The following is a 24449-nucleotide window of genomic DNA, read 5'->3' on the forward strand; positions in this document are numbered from 1 at the left end:
CGTGCGCTCATATGCACGTACGCTCACACAAGAAAATATTTTTGTTATGGTTTAACATATATTATTGACCAGGTGATGCTAATTGCTTTTTCAATCTCTTTGCTCCACAGCTTGACATCAACTGATAAGCATGCAGTTGTTGCTGCCCTTGTCCAAGCAGTCTACGTGGCTGAGGTGGACAGGCAGCAAAGGAGATTGGATGTGTATGCGCTTGCACCCAAATGGTGGAATGAGCTTGGTTATGAGCCAGTTGGCTTTCTGACTGAAGAGGAACAAAGTGAGCCAATCATAGGTATGGTGTTTAAAAGGGCAGATCATGTCGAAGAAGATTTCAGGTCACACTCAGAAGAGGATGCATGCTCATTGCCTGCCATGGTTGTGGCTTTGCGAGGCACCATGTTATACCATGGTGAATCATTGCAGAATGACATGCTTGCTAACCTTTATGTGATCTTGCATCAGCTTCATACAACAGCACGCTTTGCCACGGCCCTCAAATCAATCAGGCATGCTATCAATGAAGTAAGTTTGCAAGGTTGATGTCAATTAAGTGTACTGGTTTCTTCACTATGTGCATTTAACCAAACAAACTATTATCAATAGATAGCTAGATAGGTGGGTAGGAAGGTAGCTATTAGTCATTGCATAAATACATTGAATGTTTGCTTCACAAGCGGTGTTGGAGATTGTCTCAGCACCAAATGGTGGTACTTAAGTTGCATTGCAATGTTGTATTGCTATGTTTCCCTGTATATGAATTTTAGCCTTTTTTTAGCCTTTATTGGCTCTCTTGGTTATTTTAGTCCAGTTTATTAATTGGACTGCCTCACCTATAAGTGGGGTGTCCATATTGTTAGGTGCATTTGTGTATTTTTTGTGCTAGTGCATTCTTGGTGCTCATGCTTCTTGCCTAGGGTCGTATATTATATAAGGGGCCTTGAACCCCCCTTGTTTGTATCAAACCTCATGCATTCTTGAGTTATAGAGACATCGTGTTACGGGTTTTAGGGTTCAGGTTTTTGCGCCTAGACTGCAAGTGTAACTGATTATTGCGTTTTTTTGTATAGTCACAGGACTCCTCTCTCTAGAAAGATGGCCCTTGCCAATCTCTGATTCATAGCACGAATCTTTTTTTTGGAAAAGAAGGGGGCCTTTTGTATCATGTAATCAAAATTACAAGCCCGAAGGCATTTTTGTTGTAGGCACACAAAATATAACGGATCTGATAATGAAAAACCCCCTGAGATATTCAACAACCACAAATTATAGAGGTAGTGATGTAGGGTTACAAAAGATGGTAAATACTACAAAAGCAAGGAGTAAGAGAGGAAGGAAGGAAAGTAGTAGAGAGCTAAAGTCTGGGTGGCCAGTCATAGCATGGATCTTCTAGCCGCATACAGACTCTCTCTCGCTCTAGATTCTTACTTATCTCTCTAAAGGGCGCTGGAATTCTCCTTTCAACTTTATTTTGTCTCGAACAGTTTTCTTTCTCTAGAAAAGTCCAATTTTCTCTCTCTAATGGGGAATGTTTTCTTTCTTCAGGCAAAATTCTCTGTAGAATTTGTTTTTCTTTTGCCAAATTCTCTCTTTCGAGAATAGAGGAGATTCTCTCTCATTGAATTTCACCGACATCTTGCATCATATCTACTGTAGCTAATTCGGCTTGAAGAGTATCGCCAAGTTGGGCATGATCAATGCCAAGGGTTGCTACGAAGTGCTCTGAAAGAATTTTTATGAAGCTTCATGATAAAAAAATATTAAGGCTTTTTCTTCTTGTGCTTGTCCCCAAAATCTGAGTTCTCATGATTCATGATTAGACGAAGTACCAAGCATATGCACAATCAAGCCATTGATGGTTTTGCGTGTTTGGCATGTTGGGAATCGATAGACATATTAGGTTCAAGAACAAGCTTGACGTTAGGTGCACCTGAAGGGTTTAAGGTTTTTAACTCAGATCTAGTACTTCACACAAACACAATGTTACTTTACTTCACTTGAGAGACTGAATTGAACACAATGAGAGAGAGAGAGAGAGAGAGAGAGAGAGAGAGAGAGAGAGAGAGAGAGAGAGAGAGTCGGGTTCCAACCACCCTCAAGGGCCCCCTTGCTCTCTTGCGAGAGCAAGTACTTGCTTTGGATTACCTGCGCAAATGCTTTGTAGATTTGTTGCAAAAACGCTTGGCTGAACCGATGCAAAAACGTTGATTATGCTGTGGTGTTGGCAATGGAAACGCTAGGTGCTGAGGTGTCATGGGCATTGGATGCCCCTATGGGTATCGGGTTTTGATATGCTTAAAACTGAAGGCCAGTGACTCTTTTTTATATTTTTGCCCTAGTTACTTTTTATAAATGTCATGTCTAAGTCACTTATTAATAAATGACTTGAGTGACTTATTAATAAATGACTTAAAGTGAATGTTCATATGCCTCTATGCTCAAGTGACTTACTCTACAAGTGAGGGTATGCAACTATGATATGCTTGTCCTTCTAGAGGCTCACAAAGTGTCAGGCTGGATCCTAAGCTATCTAAGATTGACGCTAACTTGTAGCAGTAGCTTGTCCACGTGGCTCAAGTGCAACACGTCACATTCAAGATTCTATGTCACGTGACACATCCAACCCTATGTGTCCGTGGACAAGCTACAGCATGATCAGGGTTCAGTCAGTCCAATCAGTCTAGATTAGAAGTGATTTGGCACTTTTGTGAGTCTATTCGTAGACCGTGCATGCCCAGTCACTTAGTATAGATGCATATCCTCTGGTTGCACACATCATGATCATCAGTAATCCCATCAGAATCCATTAGAATCAGTTAGGGGATTTTTCCAGTGCATTTAGCCTATTTTCCCTATTTTTGACATTTTTCACTTATTATTTTTAAGTGACTTTCCAACAAAAGTAGGTAGGGCAATTTTGCTAAGAAAATATATAAGCAAACCCAAGTTAGCACTTTTTGGCAGAAGAGGCAGCAGGAGCTCCCCGTTCAATAGGCACCTTCTTAGCAAGAACCCCCATCAGTATCCCTAGCGTTTTTGGTCCTCATCATCGCCCATATCGAGCATTGGCGTTTTTGATCATCAACCATAGCCGGCGTTTTTAGCTTTGCATCATCGCCGTCATCACCACATCCCTAGCGTTTGCATCAGCATTCACTAATGCCAGTAGCAGTTCCAGATTTGCCCAGCGTTTTGCTAGCGTTTCCAAATCTGCCAGCGTTTTTGGTTTTCAGCCCATTCCGCAGCAGAGGGACAGCATTTTCAGCCTTCTTGGACAGCAGCAGATTCAGCCCTAGTTGGTTGCAGAAGATAGCCATTTTCAGCCCTCGAAAACGCAGCCAAAACAGTCATTTTCAGCCACCCAAAACAACCCAAAGATTAGCAGATTTTCAGCAGATAGAAGACCACTGATTTCAGCCCTAGAGTCGTCGTCGTCATCACGGTCGTCGTCATCGCCATAGTCCCAAGTTGCATCAGTCCATTGTATCCGCATTGTACCACTTTGTGCAATCATAAGTAGACCACTCTCGCCGACGAGACTGGGGCCTTCGGAGGAGGGTTTTACAACGTCTTTGGTGTCGTATCTCTCTTCTCTCTCTCTCTCTCTCTCTCTCTCTCTCTGTCTCATACACTTGCATGCACAGTGTCCATTCACTTTGTTTGTGATCATAGCATTCTCTTATTAAGAACGGAAGGCTCTCCCTTCCATAAGAACAAAAGGAACCTTGAGCACAGTTCGGAGCGCAAACAATCATTCCGCTGCACCTAACATTGGTATCAGAGCTTTGGCAGTGTTCTGTATCACTCAAGGAAAGAACCACAAGAATTACAAGAATTTTTTTTGCTTGTTGCGGTCGCACGAACCCAAGTTCGCTTGGGCGTGTCGATTCCTAATCGTGTTTCTGAAGGTGAGAGGAATCCCAGGAAAGAAGGGCTTGTCCAGCCTCCCCTTGTGTCTCTTTTCACTCATTGAGAGCGGACCGTGCACTTAGCGGCCGGCCAATCCACGTGAGGTGGGAAAAAGCAACCTTGGTGTGAGCGCAAGGCCGCCAAGGGGTGCGCCCGCGGAAAAGAGTAGAACTCGGGTGAAGAGAAGATCCTTCTCAAACGCGATTTGCAAGCGAAAGAAAACCTCAAGAACCCAAGACCCCCAAGAACCCAAGTTCCTCGTGAACTTAAGAACCCAAGACCCGAAGAACCCACGACTTCAGAATGATCATCACTCCAAAGAGGCTAAATGCACTGGAAAAATTCCCTAACTGATTCTAATGGATTCTGATGGGGTTACTGATGATCATGCTGTGTGCAACCAGAGGATATGCATCTATACTAAGTGACTGTGCATGCACGGTCTACGAATGGACTCACAAAAGTGCCAGATCACTTCTAATCTAGACTGACTGGACTAACTAAACCCTGATCATGCTGTAGCTTGTCCACGGACACAAAGGGTTGGATGTGTCACGTGACATCCCCTCCTTTTCAAAGTGAGGTACTCGTACCGAACTATATGGCGTCGAGGAAGATCGCCAATAGCATTCGGAATCCTCGAAGGGACTCTTCGCCGGCCCACTCTGATATGTGGGTCGTGCGGTACTTGAACTTCATAAAGGTCTGCAACGCTTGCTTCTATGGGCCGCGCCGAAAGCGACACAAAGTCTTCTGAGGCTCCTTCGATGCTTCAACTTCGTCTTTAGTCCTGCTTCTTTCTTCTTCAAGAATCTCCATGGCTGAAAATTCATGAAACCACTTCCAATACAAAATCATGAATATACCTATTCCATGTAAAGTGACTGGAAAAAATCTTGTCTTCCTCAAAGACTGTGCATGCAATGTAGATGAACAAAGAGACGCAGTGCTAAACAGTTCACCACATACACGCAAACAATAAGATCGAATCTTTCTCTTATGATCTAGAGCAATCAACTTTGGCAATTCAAAATGGAAATGACCATGCTTGGTGTTTATACTTTCATGTGCTCTTTCTACAAATGTGGCCAAGGAAGAGACATGGAATGTGACTTCCTTGAATGCATACTTTTTAGCTTTTCATGAAAAATCCGCATACATTCGTGCTCATTCATGAGTGAAACGTGCTCAACGTACAATATGTCATGCCTAGTAAGAGGGATCACATAAAAACGCTAACTAAAATACAAGAAACGATCACGAATGAAACACTCGAACAATGCGTGCGTATCAATCATGCGAACACATAATACTTCCTATGAGGGTTCTTTGGACCTAGGCTCGAGAGCCAAGATCGCTTCTTCCTGAATGATCGAATCGTCCTGTGGGGGTTCTTTGGACCTCGACTCGAAAGCAAAGATCGGTTCTTCATGATTGATCGAATTTTTAACGAGGTTAGCTTCGCTAGAAAAAGCATCCACTAACACATCATCCTTGTGAACATTCACATCATCTTCATGCAACTCATCATGCTTGTGAGAAATCACATCTTGATCATGCAAATCATCATGCTCGTGAGAAATCACATCTTGATCATGCTCATCATTATCATTCAAATCATCATGCTTCTCACAATCCTGCAAATCTTGTGTGTCATGCTTTGGAGAAGAAGAGACTGAGAGAGTCTCCTTTTCCCGAATCTCTTGCATCTATGCCTGAGCTTGAGAAAAGAGTCGCAAGAACTCTCCCTTCTTGCTTTGATCTCGCGATCAAATTCTACTTGTCTTGCTTTGTTCTCTGCTTGTCTTTCTGCTTTGTCTTCTGCGTGTATGCGTTCCATTTTTGCTTTTCTTTCTTTGCATTCACGATCCAATTTGGCTTGTCGTTCTTTGGCTTCCAAGCGTGCTTACTCGTGCTCACGTGCTATGGCTGTCATTCTTGCGGCATTTCTTGCTTCGCGTTGTAAATTTTGTTCCTTAAACAACAGCTCCAATTCCTCCATTGGAGTTAGTGCAATCCTTGACGTAGATGGGGAAGGGTCAGAAAAACCTCTTGGTGGGGAAAATTCTTCTTCGCCTCTCTCATGCTCATCACCTCCAAGCGAAGTATCCATTCCGCTCATAATTTTGACATTTTTCACTTATTATTTTTAAGCGACTTTCCAACAAAAGTAGGTAGGGCAATTTTGCTAAGAAAATATATAAGCAAACCCAAGTTAGCACTTTCTGGCAGAAGAGGCAGCAGGAGCTCCCCGCTCACAGGCACCTTCTCAGCAAGAACCCCCATCAGTACCCCTAGCGTTTTTGGTCCTCATCATCGCCCATACCCAACATTGGCGTTTTTGATCATCAACCATAGCCGGCGATTTTAGCTTTGCATCATCGCCTTCATCACCAGATCCCTAGCGTTTGCATCAGCATTCACTAACGCAAGTAGCAGTTCCAGATTTGCCCAGCGTTTTGCTAGCGTTTCCAAATCTTCCAGCGTTTTTGGTTTTCAGCCAATGCCGCAGCAGAGGGACAGCGTTTTCAGCCTTCTTGGACAGCAGCAGATTCAGCCCTAGTTGGTTGCAGAAGATAGCCATTTTCAGCCCTCGAAAACGTAGCCAAAACAGTCATTTTCAGCCACCCAAAACAGCCCAAAGATTAGCAGATTTTCAGCAGATAGAAGACCACTGATTTCAGCCCTAAAGTCTTCGTCGTCATCACGGTCGTCGTCATCGGCATAGTCCTAAGTTGCATCAGTCCATTGCATCCGCATTGTACCACTTTGTGCAATCATAAGTAGACCACTCTCGCCGACGAGAGTGGGGCCTTCGGAGGAGGGTTTTACGTCGTCTTTGGGGTCGTATCTCTTTTCTGTAACAAACTTGGACACTCCAAGTCAAGAATCAACCGCGACAGCACCAAATAACCACTTCAAAACAATTTACAGATCACAATAGATTTGCATTGGCCCGGCAGAGTTCCGTGCCTAGATATATTGGCCCCAAAGACTGGCGCCCCTTTCGGTATTTCTTTTTGTATTAATCAATCATCAAAGTACAAGAGAGCGTTTAGGGTTTCACTCTCAGACTCTGCGTCCAGATGCTCTGAGAAGTGAGGCCCTCACCACTAATTTAAAGGTTACAAGGGATGCCCAAAAGCAGAGCCCCAAAAGCTTCAAATCAAAAGCAATTGCTCTCTCTCTCTCACAGAGAGTCAAAACATGAAAGCAAAAGCATTCTCTCTCTCTTTCTCATTTAAGTAGAGAAAAAGCGAAATTTGCGTCGCTCATCATTTTCCAAAAAATAAAATAAAAAATAAATTTAAATTTCAACCTCCGCGATTTTAGAAAATTAGGGTTTTTGGTAGAAATTAGGGTTTGTAAGAATTTTAGTGTTTCTGGCAGAAATTAGGGTTTCTGCTATCCGCCACGTCATCACTTTGTGACATACCCCCCTCTTGAAAGCATTGTAATCGACCGCGATTACGCCTGCAAAACCGACAAAAGCCATAAACCGTCTTAGCAGACACTGATTGTTAGTACCTACGTACTAGGAACACACATCTAGCACATGTACAAAATCTACCGTCACATCACACGACATCACAGGACATCGCCAGACATCACAGGACATCACATGACATTCAACATTCATTCGGATCTTAGACCATGATTTATCGGCAATGTAGCTAGCAATCACATCTAGGTCCAATCGGGACCTCATCGATGTCTGATTGACTAACCCCTATTGCAACCATGTTTATTCGAGATCAATCAGACCAAAATGCTGCAGTCATTTCAGCTATCAGTTCCTGCACTCACAAGAAGTCAAGAACAAATCAGTATCATAATCAGGAATTCCATTTCATAAAGTCATCCAGCAGAATACTGTCAGCTCTCAGTATCCCTGAAGCTCAAAGAGACATCAGTGACTTTAGTATCAAAATCAAGGCATCTGTTGACAAAGGAGTGGAGTGACTCCCCTCTTGTGCATCCCACTGCACCAGATCTTCGGCCAAGCTGAGTTTCTGGGTTCCGTTTGGAGTAGACTATGCTAAACCAAAACATCGAGGTAAAGTTTCACAATCCGAGGAGTATCTGCTAGGTCCTCCTCCTCCATCCACTTCGCATCAAATGCAGGAAAGTTCTTGAACTTAACCAAGAACCGCCTTCGGACTTTACCTTTCTTCGTATCATTATGTGCCAAAATCTGTTCAGGAACAAGGATCTCCTCGTTTTCTTCCACTTCGGGTTGCTCATCAGGCTCCCCATCATCAGGCACATCACCTTTAAAAGGTTTCAAGAGATTCACATGAAATGCATTGTGAATCCTCCAAGTATCTGGCAGTTTCAGTCGGAAGGAGACTTCATTTATCTTTTCAGTAATCTGGAAAGGGCCGTAGTATCGCATACTAAGCTTTGGAAAAAGACTCTCCTTTCCCTTGTTCTTTCGTAGGCGTGCCTTCTCAAAACGTAAGAGCACCCAATCATCCTCCTTCAATTTCATGTCGCGACGATGGCGATCCGCTGCCTTTTTCTGTCGTTCTTGAGACTTCTGCAAAGTCTCGCGAACCTTGGCAAAAGCCGTATCCAGATCTCGCGTATATTCATCCGCTTCAAAGATCTTATCTTTCGTGCTCAGGAAGGGTGGAACCTTTGCAGCACCTTCAACAATCTCAAATGGCGTCTTCCCCGTCGACGAGTGTATCGTGTTATTGTAGGCAAATTCCACCAAAGGTAAATATCTTTCTCAGTGAGTCTTCTGATCTGAGATATAAGACTTCAATAAATCTAGAACCACTGAATTGGCAATCTCGGATTGCCCATCAGTCTGCGGGTGGAACGATGACGAGAACTGCAACCGCGTGCCAATGTTCTCCCAAATTGCCTTCCAAAACAAACTCGTAAATCTGGGGTCTCTGTCGGAGACAATTGTCTCAGGCATGCCATGTAATCTGAAAATCTGGGCCACAAACAGTCTCGCTAAGTGATCCGGCTTGATTGTTTTCTTCACTGGAATGAAATGAGCCTGTTTGCTAAATCTGTCAATAACAGTCCAGATACCATCGTGACCACTCTGTGTTCTCGGGAGATCAAAAATGAAATCCATCGCTATACTTTCCCAGGGGCGGGTGGGTATGGGTAAAGGCTGTAACAATCCCTGTGCTTTATGCCTGTTAAACTTGACCTTCTGGCATACCAAGCAACTGCGCACAAACTCTTCCACATCTTTCTTGAGTCTCGGCCAAAAGAAATATCTCTCTACCCCTTTCATGGTGGTAGCAATGCCGCGGTGACCCGTAAAAGGTGGACAATGACATTCATTCATAACCTTTTCCCTCAACGGCTGTGTAACGCACAACATAGTCTTTTTCATCAAGTAGCCTTCCCGAAGGGAGTATCCAGCTACTATCTCCCCATCTCGTATCCGTGTGAAAATATCTGCAAAATCTGTATCTGTGGCATACTGATTGACCATATCCTCGAAGCTCCTATGATGTATCGCGGAAATAGCCAGAACCAACGATTTCCGAGACAAAGCATCTGCCACCACATTCTTCTGTCCCTGCACATGGACAATCTGGAAGTGGAACTGTGACAAGATGTTCGCCCACCGCATCTGTTTTTCCGAAAGCTGCTTCTGTGACAAGAAGTAGCGCAAACTCTGATGGTCTGTAAAGACAGTAAAATCCGCTCCGAGTAGGTAATGCCGCCACTGAGTAAGAGCATGGATAACCGCCAAAAGCTCTTTCTCATAGATCTGTGCTGTCATCTCCGGCCTAGAGAACAAATGGCTCTCGTAAGCTATGACATGGCCTTCTTGCATCAAGACCGCACCCAGACTACGACCACAAGCATCACAAAATACTTCAAATGACTTCTGCAAGTCTGGCAAAGTCAAAATAGGTCCCGTAGTCAATTTCTCTTTCAACGTCTGAAAGGCAGTCACCTCTGGGGGTCCCCACGAAAAAGGTACTCCTTTCTGTGTCAAGATATGCAAAGGGGAAGCAACCTCTGCAAACTTTCGTATGAACCGCCTGTAGTACGAACACAGTCCGAAGAAGCTTTTAACTTCATGGACATTCTTCAAGTCGGGCCAATTACGGATAGTCTCTATCTTGGCCGGATCCATTTGCACTCCTGCGGTTGACACAATGTGTCCCAAAAAGTGTATCTCTGGTAGGAAAAATTCACTTTTCTTTGCATTAATCACTAACTTGTGATCTCGTAATGCTTGAAAGACCTGAAGCAGATGATCTCTGTGTTCTGCCTCATTCTTGGAGAAAACAATGATGTCGTCAAAGAAAGTGCCAACAAATAGCCTGTACTCTCGAAAAATCCTATCCATCATCCGGTTAAATGTCGTAGGAGCATTGGTTAAGCCAAAAGGCATCACCAAAAACTCAAGTAACCCAAAAGTCGTCCGAAAAGCTGTCTTGTAGACGTCTCCCGGTGCTATTCTGATCTGATGATATCCACTCTTCAAGTCAATCCTGCTAAAACATGAGGATCCCTGTAACCTGTCGAGTATATCATCGATCCTAGGAATCGGAAATCTGTTCTTGATGGTGATTTTGTTGAGAGCTCTATAATCGATGCACATTCTCCAAGATCCGTCTTTCTTCAAAACCAACAATACTGGAGAGCAATACGGTGAAGTACTAGGCTGGACAAGACCCTTTTCCAAGAGGTCTTTCACTTGGTTCATAATCTCTTCATTCTGTGCTCGGCTCACACGGTAGGGTGGCCGGTTCGGTGGTGTACTAGCAGGTATCAGATCAATGGTATGATCTTCAGGACGAGCAGGTGGGAACTCTCCTGGCAAGCCTTCTGAGAAGCAATCGGCGTGAGAGTGTAGAAAATCTTGGCGTTCTTTATCAAGTTTAGACATATTTGTCCTATCATCATCACTCAACTCTTTCATAAAGATCGAGTAAACAAACAGATTGGATTTCATTAATTTTGAAATGGCCGAAGCCGATATAATAGGGACAGACTCGCCCTTCAGTTTAATATCAAGTACAATTGTTCTGCCCTTTTCTGTAGTCAAAGTCGCTTTTCTCGCCCGATAATCGACCACGGCGTTGTTCTTGTGGTACCAGGGAATCCCTAAGAGAACATCACAACCCTCCAAAGGCATTATGAAGAAGTCCTCATGCCCCAAATACCCCTGACAATGCAACCGAAGTTTGCCAATGACAGGTGTAATGGCTACGTCCCTGCCGGGTGCTGCTAGAACTGCCTCTGCAAGTGGTCCCATCCGATCGGGAGTAATCTCGAGCGGCGCCGCCAATTCCGGTGAAATGAAGTTGGCCTTGGCTCCTCCATCAAAGAAAATCAGGGCCTCTTGATCTTTCACTTTGTCCCAAGCTTGGCAAAGTTCTGTACTCTCATCCATGGTGTCGGGATCAGTACCCACACAATCTGGAACCAGTCCTGTTTTCATCTTGCCTTTTCGTACACGGTCCTCAGCTGCTCTCGAACTCTCAGGCCTTTCGTCGTCCTTGTCATTCTGTTCTTTGTGTGCCTTTTTAGGGCACTTCGCGGAGATATGTCCAGTTTCCCCGCATCCAAAGCACTTCCCCTCCCTGATGTAGCGAGTCCGCTCCTGAGGAGTAAGTCTGGGTCGTGCATCCTTTTTCTCTGGGTTGCTCTTTCTTTTTCTACTTTCATTCCCAGAAGTCTGTCCGGTTCGTTGTGTCGTGACCTCATCTGTGGGGTAGGTCAGACTGCCAGAGTGAATTGCAAAGCCCCGCTTCGCATGACTCATCAACTCCTGAATAGAAGCTGACTTCTGTTCCAAGCAGTGGTCTCGGATCTCTGTAGGTAGACCCAATGTAAACCGCTCAATCTGTTCTCTGAACGAGATCTTCTTGAATGAAGAGGCAGGTAGAAAAGAGTTCCAAAATCTTTCACAGTAAGAATTCACTGTATCGCTCTTGGTCATCCGGAGATGGTTCCAAGCAGCTCGTATATCTCGCTCAAACTCTTGAGTCAACCAAGAAGAAATAAAAAGCCTCTTGAATTTCAGCCATGTAATTGGCACAGTCTTGCTTAATAGAAGCGTGGACCACCAAGTGCGAGCATTCCCCTTAAAATAAGAGGCAGCTCTCCGAATCTTGGAGTGCTCTGAATAGCGTCCTCCCGCGAAAGCGATGTCAAACTGCTGTATAAAAGACAAAGCCTTTGAAGCATCGGAGTATCCCGAAAAAGTATCAAACTTAAGTGCTTGGTCACCTTCCTTAAACTCTCGGACTTTCTTGCTTTTATCTTCGAGAAAGTCATACTGGTTGGCTTTGTAAAAATTCCTCTTGTTTGCATAAAAGTTTCCGTTGTCAGAGTCTGAACTGTCCGTAGACGAGTCCTTTGTAGAAGTGTCACTCACTGGGCGAGACCTAGATTTCCTTGCCTTTTTCTTGCCCTTTCCGAAGCGTTGTTTCTTGCTTCGCTTTTTGCTTTTCCTGTCTTCTTCGCTCGAGTCTGAAGAGCTAGAAGAACTGTCAGAAGAAGAAGAAGAATTGGGTAGGCCTTCAAACTTGACGCGCTTCTTCAGTTTCTTTGCTTTGTCGAATGTCGACTGACGACCCAAATATCCCGGGAAGTCGGTACCTTTGTTCTGCTTTTTGCCGTGCTTTTTGCCTTTCTTTTGCACGTCGAAAAGCTGAGCAATCTGTGCATCAACCACGTTCTCCAGTTCCTTCTCCGTATATTTCTTGGAGGCAGAAGGTTTCTTGAGAGCGGGTTTCGGGAGTGGTGTTGTGGTTCTCTGCCACTCCCTCTGTACCTCTTCCAAAGAGGTCTGGTTCATATATTTTGCCATCTTCGGGTCCTTGGCAAAATTGAGCATCATCTTTGTTGCATCACCAATCAATTGACGACGCTCCATCTCTCTTTGCTCCGCCTGAGTAGGCCGAGGCGGGCCATACTCTCTGTCTGAATCTTCGTTGTGATCCCAGCCCGCATCTCCAGATGCAGAGGGAGTTGACTGATCATTGCCTGAAGCCATAGGTGCCGCGGAAAAAAATTGGAGGATCGGATTTCCCGTCGAAGAGAAATCGGCCGTGCTCTGATACCACTGTAACAAACTTGGACACTCCAAGTCAAGAATCAACCGCGACAGCACCAAATAACCACTTCAAAACAATTTACAGATCACAATAGATTTGCACTGGCCCGACGGAGTTCTGTGCCTAGAGATATTGGCCCCAAAGACTGGCGCCCCTTTCGGTATTTCTTTTTGTATTAATCAATCATCAAAGTACAAGAGAGCGGTTAGGGTTTCACTCTCAGACTCTGCGTCCAGATGCTCTGAGAAGTGAGGCCCTCACCACTAATTTAAAGGTTACAAGGGATGCCCAAAAGCAGAGCCCCAAAAGCTTCAAATCAAAAGCAATTGCTCTCTCTCTCTCACAGAGAGTCAAAACATGAAAGCAAAAGCATTCTCTCTCTCTTTCTCATTTAAGTAGAGAAAAAGCGAAATTTGCGTCGCTCATCATTTTCCAAAAAAAATAAAAATAAAAAAATTTTAAATTTTAGCCTCCGCGATTTCCGGAAATTAGGGTTTCTGGCAGAAATTAGGGTTTGCAGGAATTTTAGGGTTTTTGGCAGAAATTAGGGTTTTTGCTGTCCTCCACGTCATCACTTTGTGACACTTCTCTCTCTCTCTCTCTCTCTCTCTCTCTCTCTCTCAGTCTCATACACTTGCATGCACAGTGTCCATTCACTTTGTTTGTGATCATAGCATTCTCTTATTAAGAACGGAAGGCTCTCCCTTCCATAAGAACAAAAGGAACCTTGAGCACAGTTCGGAGCGCAAACAATCATTCCGCTGCACCTAACATTGGTATTAGAGCTTTGGCAGTGTATTGTATCACTCAAGGAAAGAACCACAAGAATTACAAGAATTTTTTTTGCTTGTTGCGGTCGCACGAACCCAAGTTCGCTTGGGCGTGTCGATTCCTAATCGTGTTTCTGAAGGTGAGAGGAATCCCAGGAAAGAAGGGCTTGTCCAGCCTCCCCTTGTGTCTCTTTTCACTCATTGAGAGCGGACCGTGCACTTAGCAGCCGGCCAATCGACGTGAGGTGGGAAAAAGCATCCTTGGTGTGAGCGCAAGGCCGCCAAGGGATGCGCCCGCGGAAAAGAGTAGAACTCGGGTGAAGAGAAGATCCTTCTCAAACGCGATTTGCAAGTGAAAGAAAACCTCAAGGACCCAAGACCCCCAAGAACCAAAGTTCCTCGTGAACCTAAGAACCCACGACTTCAGAATGATCATCACTCCAAGCGGAATGGATACTTCGCTTGGAGGTGATGAGCATGAGAGAGGCGAAGAAGAATTTTCCCCACCAGGAGGTTTTTCTGACCCTTCCCCATCTACGTCAAGGATTGCACTAACTCCTATGGAGGAATTGGAGCTGTTGTTTAAGGAACAAAATTTACAACGTGAAGCAAGACATGCCGCAAGAATGACAGCCATAGCGCGTGAGCACGAGCAAGCACGCTTGGAAGCCAAAGAACGACAAGCCAAATTGGATCGTGAATGCAAAGAAAGAAAAGCAAAAATGGAACGCAGACACGCAGAAGACAAAGCAGAAAGACAAGCAGAGAACAAAGCAAGACAAACAGAATTTGATCGCGAGATCAAAGCTAGAAGGGAAGTGTTCTTGTGACTCTTTTCGGGACAGGTGCAAGAGATTCGGGAAAAGGAGACTCTCTCAGTCTCCTTCTCCAAAGCATGACACACAGGATTGTGAGAAGCATGATGATTTGAATGATAATGATGAGCATGATGATTTGCATGATCAAGATGTGATTTCTCACGAGCATGATGATTTGCATGATCAAGATGTGATTTCTCACAAGCATGATGAGTTGCATGAAGATGATGTGATTGTTCACAAGGATGATGTGTTAGTGGATGCTTTTTCTAGCGAAGCTAACCTCGTTAAAGATTCGATCAATCACGAAGAACCGATCTTGGCTTTTGAGTCGAGGTCCAAAGAACTCCCACAGGACGATTTGATCATTCAGGAAGAAGCGATCTTGGCTCTCGAGCCTAGGTCCAAAGAACCCTCATAGGAAGTATTATGTGTTCGCATGATTGATACGCACGCATTGTTCGAGTGTTTCATTCGTGATCGTTTCTTGTATTTTAGTTAGCATTTTATGTGATCCCTTTTACTAGGCATGACATATTGTACGTTGAGCACGTTTCACTCATGAATGAGCACGAATGTGTGCGGATTTTTCATGAAAAGCTGAAAAGTATGCATTCAAGGAAGTCACATTCCATGTCTCTTCCTTGGCACGACACATTTGTAGAAAGAGCACATGAAAGTATAAACACCAAGTATGGTCATTTCCATTATAAATTGCCAAAGTTGATTGCTCTAGATCATAAGAGAAAGATTCGATCTCATTGTTTGCGTGTATGTGGTGAACGGTTTAGCACTACGTCTCTTTGTTCATCTACATTGCATGCACAGTCTTTGAGGAAGACAAATTTTTTTCCAGTCACTTTATATGGAATAGGTATGTTCATGATTTTGTATTGGAAGTGTAACAGACTTGGACACTCCAAGTCAAGAATCAACCGCGACAGCACCAAATAACCACCTCAAAACAAGTCACAGATCACAATAGATGTACACTGGCCCGGCGGAGTTCCGTGCCTAGAGATATTGGCCCGAAAGACTGGCGCCCCTTTCGGTATTTCTTTATATTTTAATCAGATCAAAGTACAAGAGAGTGGCTAGGGTTTCACTCTCAGACTCTGCGTCCAGATGCTCTGAGAAGTGAGGCCCTCACCACTAATTTAAAGGTACAAGGGATGCCCAAAAGCAGAGCCCCAAAAGCTTTTAAAATAAAAAGCATCAGTTCTCTCTCTCTCTCACAGAGAGTCAAAACTTGAAAGCAAAAGCATTCTCTCTCTCTCTCTCTCTCTCTCTCTCTCTCTCTCTCTCTCTCTCTCTCTCATTAGGTAGAAAAAAAGCAAAATTTGCGTCGCTCATCTTTCTTAATTTTTTTTTTAATTAAATAATAATCGCCTCCGCGATTTCCGGAAATTAGGATTTCCGAGGAGTATCTGCTAGGTTCTCCTCCTCCATCCACGTCGCAACAAATGCAGGAAAGTTCTTGAACTAAACCAAGAACCACCTTCGGACTTTACCTTTCTTCGTATCATTATGTGCCAAAATCTGTTCAGGAACAAGGATCTCCTCGTTTTCTTCCACTGCGGGTTGCTCATCAGGCTCCCCATCATCAGGCACATCACCCTTAACAGGTTTCAAGAGACTCACATGCAATGCATTATGAATCCTCCAAGTATCTGGCAATTTCAATCGGAAGGAGACATCATTTATCTTTTCAGTAATCTGGAAAGGTCCGTAGTATCGCATACTAAGCTTTGGAAAAAGCCTCTCCTTTCCCTTTTTCTTTCGTAGGCGTGCCTTCTCAAAAGTAAGAGCACCCAATCATCCTCCTTCAATTTCAAGTCGCGACGATGGCGATCCGCTGCCTTTTTCTGTCGTTCTTGAGACTTCTGCAAAGTCTCGCGAACCTTGGCAAAAGCCGTATCCAAATCTCGCGAATATTCATCCGCTTCCAATATCTAATCTTTCGTGCTCAGGAAGGATGGAACCTTCGCAGCACTTTCAACAATCTCACATGGCGTCTTCCCCGTCGAAGAGTGTATCGTGTTACTGTAGGCAAATTCCACCAAAGATAGATTCTTTTCTCATTGAGTCTTCTGATCCGAGATACAACACTTCAATAAATCTAAAATCACTGAATTGGCAATCTCAAATTGCCTGTCAGTCTGCAAGTGGAACGATGACGAGAACTGCAACCGCGTGCCAATGTTCTCCCAAATTGCCTTCCAAAACAAACTCATAAATCTGGGGTCTCTGTCAGAGACAATCGTCTCAGACGTGCCATGTAATCGGAAAATCATCGTGATCATTCTGTGTTCTCGGGAGATCAAAAATAATCCATTGCAATACTTTCCCAGGGGTGGGTGGGTATGGGTAAAGGCTGTAACAATCCCTGTGCCTTATGCCTGTCAAACTTGACCTTCTGGCATACCAAGCAACTGCGCACAAACTTTTCCACATCCTTTTTGAGTCTCGGCCCAAAGAAGTATCTCTCTACCCCCTTCATGGTGGTAGCAATGCCACGGTGACCCGTAAAAGGTGGACAGTGGCATTCAGTCATAACCTTATCCCTCAACGGCTGTGTAACGCACAACATAGTCTTTTTCATCAAGTAGCCTTCGTGAAGGGAGTATCCCGCTACTGTCTCCCCATCCCGTATCCGTGTGAAAATATCTGCAAAATCTGCATCTGTGGCATACTGATCGACCATATCCTCGAAGCTCCTATGATGTATCGCGGAAACAGCCAGAATCAACGGTTTCCAGACAAAGCATCTGCCACCACATTCTTCTGTCCCTGCACATGGACAATCTGGAAGTGGAACTGTGACAAGATGTTCGCCCACCGCATCTGCTTTTCTGAAAGCTGCTTCTGTGACAAGAAGTAGCGCAAACTCTGATGGTCTGTAAAGACGGTAAAATCCGCTCCGAGTAGGTAATGCCGCCACTGAGTAAGAGCATGGATAACCGCCAAAAGCTCTTTCTCATAGATCTGTGCTGTCATCTCCGGCCTAGAGAACAAACGACTCTCGTAAGCTATGACATGGCCTTCTTGCATCAAGACCGCATGCAGACTACGACCACAAGCATCACAATATACTTCAAATGACTTCTGCAAGTCCGGCAAAGTCAAAAGAGGTCCCGTAGTCAATTTCTCGTTCAATGTCCGAAAGGCAGTCACCTCTGTGGGTCCCCACGAAAAAGGTACTCCTTTCTGTGTCAAGGTATACAAAGGGGAAGCAACCTCTGCAAACTTTCGTATGAACCGCCTGTAGTACGAACACAGTCCCAAGAAGCTTCTAACTTCATGGACATTCCTCAAATCGGGCCAATCACGGATAGTCTCTATCTTGGCCGGGTCCATTTGCACTCCTGCCTGACACAAAGTGTCCCAAAAAGTGTATCTCTGGAAGGAAAAATTCACTTTTCTTTGCATTAATCACTAACGTGTGGTAGAAAGACTTGAAGCAGATGATCTCTGTGTTCCGCCTCATTCTTGAAGAAAACAATGATGTCGTCATAGAAAGTGCCAACAAATAGCCTGTACTCTCGAAAAATCCTATCCATCATCCGGTTAAATGTCGCAGGAGCATTGGTTAAGCCAAAAGGCATCACCAAAAACTCAAATAACCCAAAAGTCGTCCGAAAAGCTGTCTTGTAGACATCTCTCGGTGCTATCCTGATCTGATGATATCCACTCTTCAAGTCAATCCTGCTAAAGCACGAGGATCCTTGTAACCTGTCGAGTATATCATCGATCCTAGGAATCGGAAATCTGTTCTTGATGGTGATTTCGTTGAGAGTGCTATAATCGATGCACATTCTCCAAGATCCGTCTTTCTTCAAAACCAACAACACTGGAGAGCAATACGGTGAAGTACTAGGCTGGACAAGACCCTTTTCCAAGAGGTCTTTCACTGAGCTCATAATCTTTTCATTCTGTACTCGGCTCACACGGTAAGGTGGCCAATTCGGTGGCGTGCTTCCAAGTATCAAATCAATGGTTTGATCTTCAGGCCCTCTGAAAAGCAATCGGCATCAGTGTGGAGAAAAATCTTGGCGTTCTTTTGATCAAGTCAAAACATATTCAAACTTTATCCAGCGTTCAGTTCTCTCCCAAAAGAATGAGTAAGAAACTGAAGTTCATCAAGTACAATCTCTAAGCTCTTCATTTATCAAAGTCGCTTTCTCAGCCTGGTAGTCAACCACGGCGTAGTTCTTGTGGTACCAAGGGATCTTGAGTAGAACGTCACTCGCGTGCCCTGAACACCCCTGTCATTGCAAACAAAGTTTGCCAATGCTCGGTGTAATGGCAACATCCCATCCGGGTGCCAGTCGAACTACCTCTGCCTGTGGCGTCAGTTTGTCGGGCGTAATTCCAAATCGAGCCGCCAATTCCAAGTGAAAAGAAGTTGGCTTTGGCTCCTTCAAAAGAGCTTCCTGATCCTTCACTTTTCCCCAAAAGCGGCAAAGTTTGTACTTTCGTTCATTAGATTCGGTGCAGGTCCCACGCCATGTGGAACCAGTTCTGCTTTTCTATCTGCCTTTTCTGCCACATTCCTCAGCTGCTCTCGAACTCTCAGACCTGTCATCGTCTTTATCATTCTGTTCTTTCTGTGCCTTATTAGGGCACTTCGTGGAGATATGTCCCGGTTCCCCGCATCCAAAGCACTGCCCCTCTCTGATGAAGCGAGCTCTCTCCTCAGGAGTAAGCTTGGGTCGTGCATCTTTTTCTCTGATTACTCTTTTTCTTTCTACTTTCATTCCTAGAAGTCTGTTCGGCTCGTTGTGTCACGGCCTCATCTGTGGGGTAGGTCAGACTGCCAGAGTGAATGGCAAAGCCCCGCTTTGCATGACTCATCAACTTTTGAATAGAAGCTGATTTCTGTTCCAAGCAGTGATCTCGGATCTCTGTAGGTAGACCCAAGGTAAACCGCTCAATCTGTTCTCTGAACGAGATCTTCTTGAATGAAGAGGCGGGTAGAAAAGAGCTCTAGAATCTTGCACAATAAGCATTGATTGTATCTTTCTTGGTCATCCGAAGATGGTTCCAAGCAGCTCGTACATCTCGTTCATATTCTTGTGTCAACCAAGAAGAAATAAAAAGCTTATTAAATTTCAGCCATTTAACTGGCGCACTCTTGTTAAAAGAAGCGTGGACCACCAAGTACGAGCATTCCCCTTAAGGTAAGAGGTAGCTCTCCGAATCTTGGAGTGCTCTGAATAGCGTCCTCCCGCGAAAGCGATGTCAAACTGCTGTATAAAAGACAAAGCCTTCGAAGCATCTGAGTTTCCTGAAAAAGTATCAAACTTGATCGAGTGGCCACCTTCCTTAAACTCTCGGACTTTCTTGCTTTTATCTTCGAGAAAGTCATACTGGTTGGCTTTGTAAAAATTCGTCTTGTTCGCATAAAAGTTTCTGTTGTCAGAGTCTGAACTGTCCGTAGACGAGTCCTCTGTAGAAGTGTCACTCACTGGGCGAGACTTAGACTTCCTTGCCTTTTTTCTTGCCCTTTCTGAAGCGTTGTTTCTTGCTTCTCTTTTTGCTTTTCCTCTCTTCTTCGCTCGAGTCTGAAGAGCTAGAAGAACTGTCAGAAGAAGAAGAAGAAGAACTGGGTAGGTCTTCAAACTTGACGCGCTTCTTCAATTTCTTTGCCTTGTCAAATGTTGACCGACGACCCAAATATCCCGGGAAGTCGGTGCCTTTCTTTTGCTTTTTGCCGTGCTTTTTGCCTTTCTTTTGCACGTCGAAAAGCTGAGCAATCCATGCATCAACCACGTTTTCCAGTTCCTTCTCCGTATATTTCTTGGAGGCAGAAGATTTCTTGAGAGCGGGTTTCGGGAGTGGTGTTGTGGTTCTTTGCCACTCCATCTGTACCTCTTCCAAAGAGGTCTGGTTCATATATTTTGCCATCTTCGGGTCCTTGGCAAAATTGAGCATCATCTTTGTTGCATCGCCAATCAATTGACGACGCTCCATCTATCGGCCGTGCTCTGATACCATTGTAACAGACTTGGACACTCCAAGTCAAGAATCAACCGCGACAGCACCAAATAACCACTTCAAAACAAGTCACAGATCACAATAGATGTACATTGGCTCGACGGAGTTCCGTGTCTAGAGATATTGGCCCCAAAGACTGGCGCCCCTTTCGGTATTTCTTTTTATATTAATCAGATCAAAGTACAAGAGAGTGGCTAGGGTTTCACTCTCAGACTCTGCGTCCAGATGCTCTGAGAAGTGAGGCCCTCACCACTAATTTAAAGGTACAAGGGATGCCCAAAAGCAGAGCCCCAAAAGCTTTTAAAATAAAAAGCATCAGTTCTCTCTCTCTCTCTCTCACAAAGAGTCAAAACTTGAAAGCAAAAGCATTCTCTCTCTCTCTCTCTCTCTCTCTCTCTCTCTCTCTCTCTCTCTCTCTCTCTCTCATTAGGTAGAGAAAAAGCAAAATTTGCGTCGCTCATCTTTCTGTAATTTTTTTTTTGTTTTTTCAATAATCGCCTCCGCGATTTCCGGAAATTAGGGTTTTTGCTGTCCGCCACGTCATCACTTTGTGACAGGAAGTGGTTTCATGAATTTTCAGCCATGGAGATTCTTGAAGAAGAAAGAAGCAGGATTAAAGACGAAGTTGAAGCATCGAAGGAGCCTCAGAAGACTTTGTGTCGCTTTCGGCGCGGCCCAAAGAAGCAAGCGTTGCAGACCTTTATGAAGTTCAAGTACCGCACGACCCACACATCAGAGTGGGCCGGCGAAGAGTCCCTTCTAGGATTCCGAATGCTATTGGCGATCTTCCTCGACGCCATACAGTTCGGTACGAGTACCTCACTTTGAAAAGGAGGGGATGTCCCGTGACACATCCAACCCTTTGTGTCCGTGGACAAGCTACAACATGATCAGGGTTTAGTTAGTCCAGTCAGTCTAGATTAGAAGTGATCTAGCACTTTTGTGAGTCCATTCGTAGACCGTGCATGCACAGTCACTTAGTATAGATGCATATCCTCTGGTTGCACACAGCATGATCATCAGTAACCCCATCAGAATCCATTAGAATCAGTTAGGGAATTTTTCCAGTGCATTTAGCCTATTTTTCATATTTTTGACATTTTTCACTTATTATTTTTAAGCGACTTTCCAACAAAAGTAGGTAGGGCAATTTTGCTAAGAAAATATATAAGCAAACCCAAGTTAGCACTTTCTGGCAGAAGAGGCAGCAGGAGCTCCCCACTCATAGGCACCTTCTCAGCAAGAACCCCCATCAGTACCCCTAGCGTTTTTGGTCCTTATCATTGCCCATACCCAGCATTGGCGTTTTTGATCATCAACCATAGCCGACGTTTTTAGCTTTGCATCATCGCCTTCATCACCAGATCCCTAGCGTTTGCATCAGCATTCACTAACGCTAGCAGCAGTTCCAGATTTGCCCAGCGTTTTGCTAGCGTTTTCAAATCTGCCAGCGTTTTTGGTTTTCAGCCCATTCCGCAGCAGAGGGACAGCGTTTTCAGTCTTCTTGGACAGCAGCAGATTCAGCCCTAGTTGGTTGCAGAAGATAGCCATTTTCAGCCCTCGAAAACGCAGCCAAAACAGTCATTTTCAGCCACCCAAAACAGCCCAAAGATTAGCAGATTTTCAGTAGATAGATGACCCTCTAATTTCAGCCCTAAAGTCTTCGTCGTCATCACGGTCGTCGTCATCGGCATAGTCCCAAGTTGCATCAGTCCATTGCATCCGCATTGTACCACTTTGTGCAATCATAAGTAGACCACTCTCGCCGACGAGAGTGGGGCCTTCGGAGGAGGGTTTTACAACGTCTCTGGTATGGTATCTCTCTTCTCTCTCTATCTCTTAGTCTCATACACTTGCACGCATAGTGTCCATTCACTTTGTTTGTGATCATAGCATTCTCTCATTAAGAACGGAAGGCTCTCCCTTCCATAAGAACAAAAGGAACCTTGAGCACAGTTCGGAGCACTCATCTTGAGCAAAGCGCAAACAATCATTCCGCTGCACCTAACATTCTATCTAGTTTGAAAACGCTTGTAGCATTGATAATTCTTTCTAGAAAATGACATTAAGGTTGAGACTCTGAAGGGTTTGTCTGTAAGGTGTAGCGGAAGTGAATGTTGAACTTTGCTCAAGATGAGTGTTGCGAACTGTGCTCAAGGTTCCTTTTACTTATGGAAGGGAGAGCCTTCCGTTCTTAATGAGAGAGTGCAATGGACACAAACAGAGTGAATGGACATTGTGAATGGACGTGCATGAAACTGAGAGATAGAGAAGAGAATACAACACCAGAGATGTTGTAAAACCTTCCTCCGAAGGCCCCACTCTCGATGTCTACTATTGATTGCACAATCTGGAGACTGGTACAATGGCTGAATGCAAATCTAAGGGGCTATGTCGATGTTGACGGAGTGGACGACGAGGACGATGCTAAGGCTGAAAACTGAGTGCTTGATGAATCTGCAAGGGGTCGAAGCTATTGGGCTGATCTGCTACTGTTTGGCTTGCTAATGTACTCGCTGAAAATGCTGCTTACTCTGCTGTCCAAAAACGCTAAGAGTGCTGAAATCTGCTGATGCAAAAACGCTACTGAAGGCTGGCTGTTTTGCAGGATTTTTCTTGCTGAATTGGCTGCCGCAACCATTGCTGAAAACGCTGGTTCAAGGGCCTGAAAACTCTATGAAGCTGGGGTTGAAATCGCCATGGTGCTGGTTGGAATCGCCTGCTGCTGTGGACAGAAAACGCCAATGGTTGAGGCTCTCCAAGGCTAAAAACGCTGATGGCTGAGGTGAGGGAAAAATGCCACCAAGGTTGGGGAGGTCTTGCTTGAGAAGGGTCTCCAGAGGCCTGTTGCACTTGAGTGCCTGATGCTCTCCTTCTCCTTCTGCCAGATAGTGCTAGCCTTAGGTTTGCTTATATATTATCTTAGCAAAATTGCCCTACCTAGTTCCCAACAAAAGTCGCTTAGTAAATAAGTGAAAATTGTCAAAAATAGGGAAAATAGGTTTAATGCTCTGGAAAATTCCCCTGATGGATTATGATGGAAATGCTGATGATCATGCTGTGTGCAACCGGAGGATATGCATCTAATCTAAGTGACTGGTCATGCACGGTCTGCGAACAGACTCACAAAAAGCGTAATTTTTGTATTGTGTCCTGTGGCCAAAAGGCGGTGCCACGTCACCAGTCTGTGACACAGATGCTATTGGACAGGACACTTGCAGGTCTATTGACACTTCTTTCATGACAAGGAGTTGTTTTCACACTCTGTTCGGGACCTTCACGCAATATCTTCACCCTGTATCGGCGGAGTACAGTTGTAAGGTGCAGCGGAATTGAATGTTGAACTTTGCTCAAGATGAGTGCTCCGAACTGTGCTCAAGGGTTCCTTTTACTTATGGAAGGGAGAGCCTTCTGTTTCCTTAGTGAGAAAGTGCAAATGATCATAAACAAAGTGGAGAGACACTGTGAATGAAGGTGCTGAGACTGAGAGAGAGAAGAGAATACGACACTAGAATGTTGTTAAACCCTCCTCCAAGGGCTCCACTCTCTATGGCTCGAGAGGTCTATGCTTTTGATTGCACAATCCTCGTACAGTGGTCTAAATGCAATGGACTTGCCAACATGTCGACGATGATGAGACGGGCTAAAAACTGAAAACTCTAGGGGCTGAAATCTGCAAATCTTGTATTTGCTGAATTTTGACTCTTATGTCGGTGACGACGGCGATGATGACGGTGCGACGACGATGCACTGAAAACGTAGATGCTGAAATCTGCGAATAGCGGGCTGAATCTGCAAATGCAGGCTGATCTGACCGTGCGGCGAGGATCTGTTGCAGGAAGGTAAGATTTGCAAGGTTTGGGGCTGGGATGTGGAGTCTAACTGCTGAAAATTGAAAACGCTGA

The 24449-nt window shown here is 44.6% G+C and overlaps 1 protein-coding gene across 1 annotated transcript in view; it reads left to right on the forward strand.

The window, feature by feature from the left end:
* LOC147418105 (GDSL esterase/lipase At4g10955-like) overlaps positions 1 to 24449 on the forward strand; it is a 36212-nt gene that overhangs the window by 791 nt on the left and 10972 nt on the right. Inside the window, exon 2 of the mRNA XM_086507519.1 lies at positions 111 to 522. Coding sequence (XP_086363645.1) covers positions 111 to 522 — 412 coding nt within the window. The remainder of the gene's footprint in view (positions 1 to 110; positions 523 to 24449) is intronic.

This window comes from Adiantum capillus-veneris, chromosome 30 (genome assembly GCF_014529385.1).
Source record: "Adiantum capillus-veneris isolate H3 chromosome 30, ASM1452938v2, whole genome shotgun sequence".
Classification (NCBI taxonomy): Eukaryota; Viridiplantae; Streptophyta; class Polypodiopsida; order Polypodiales; family Pteridaceae; genus Adiantum; species Adiantum capillus-veneris.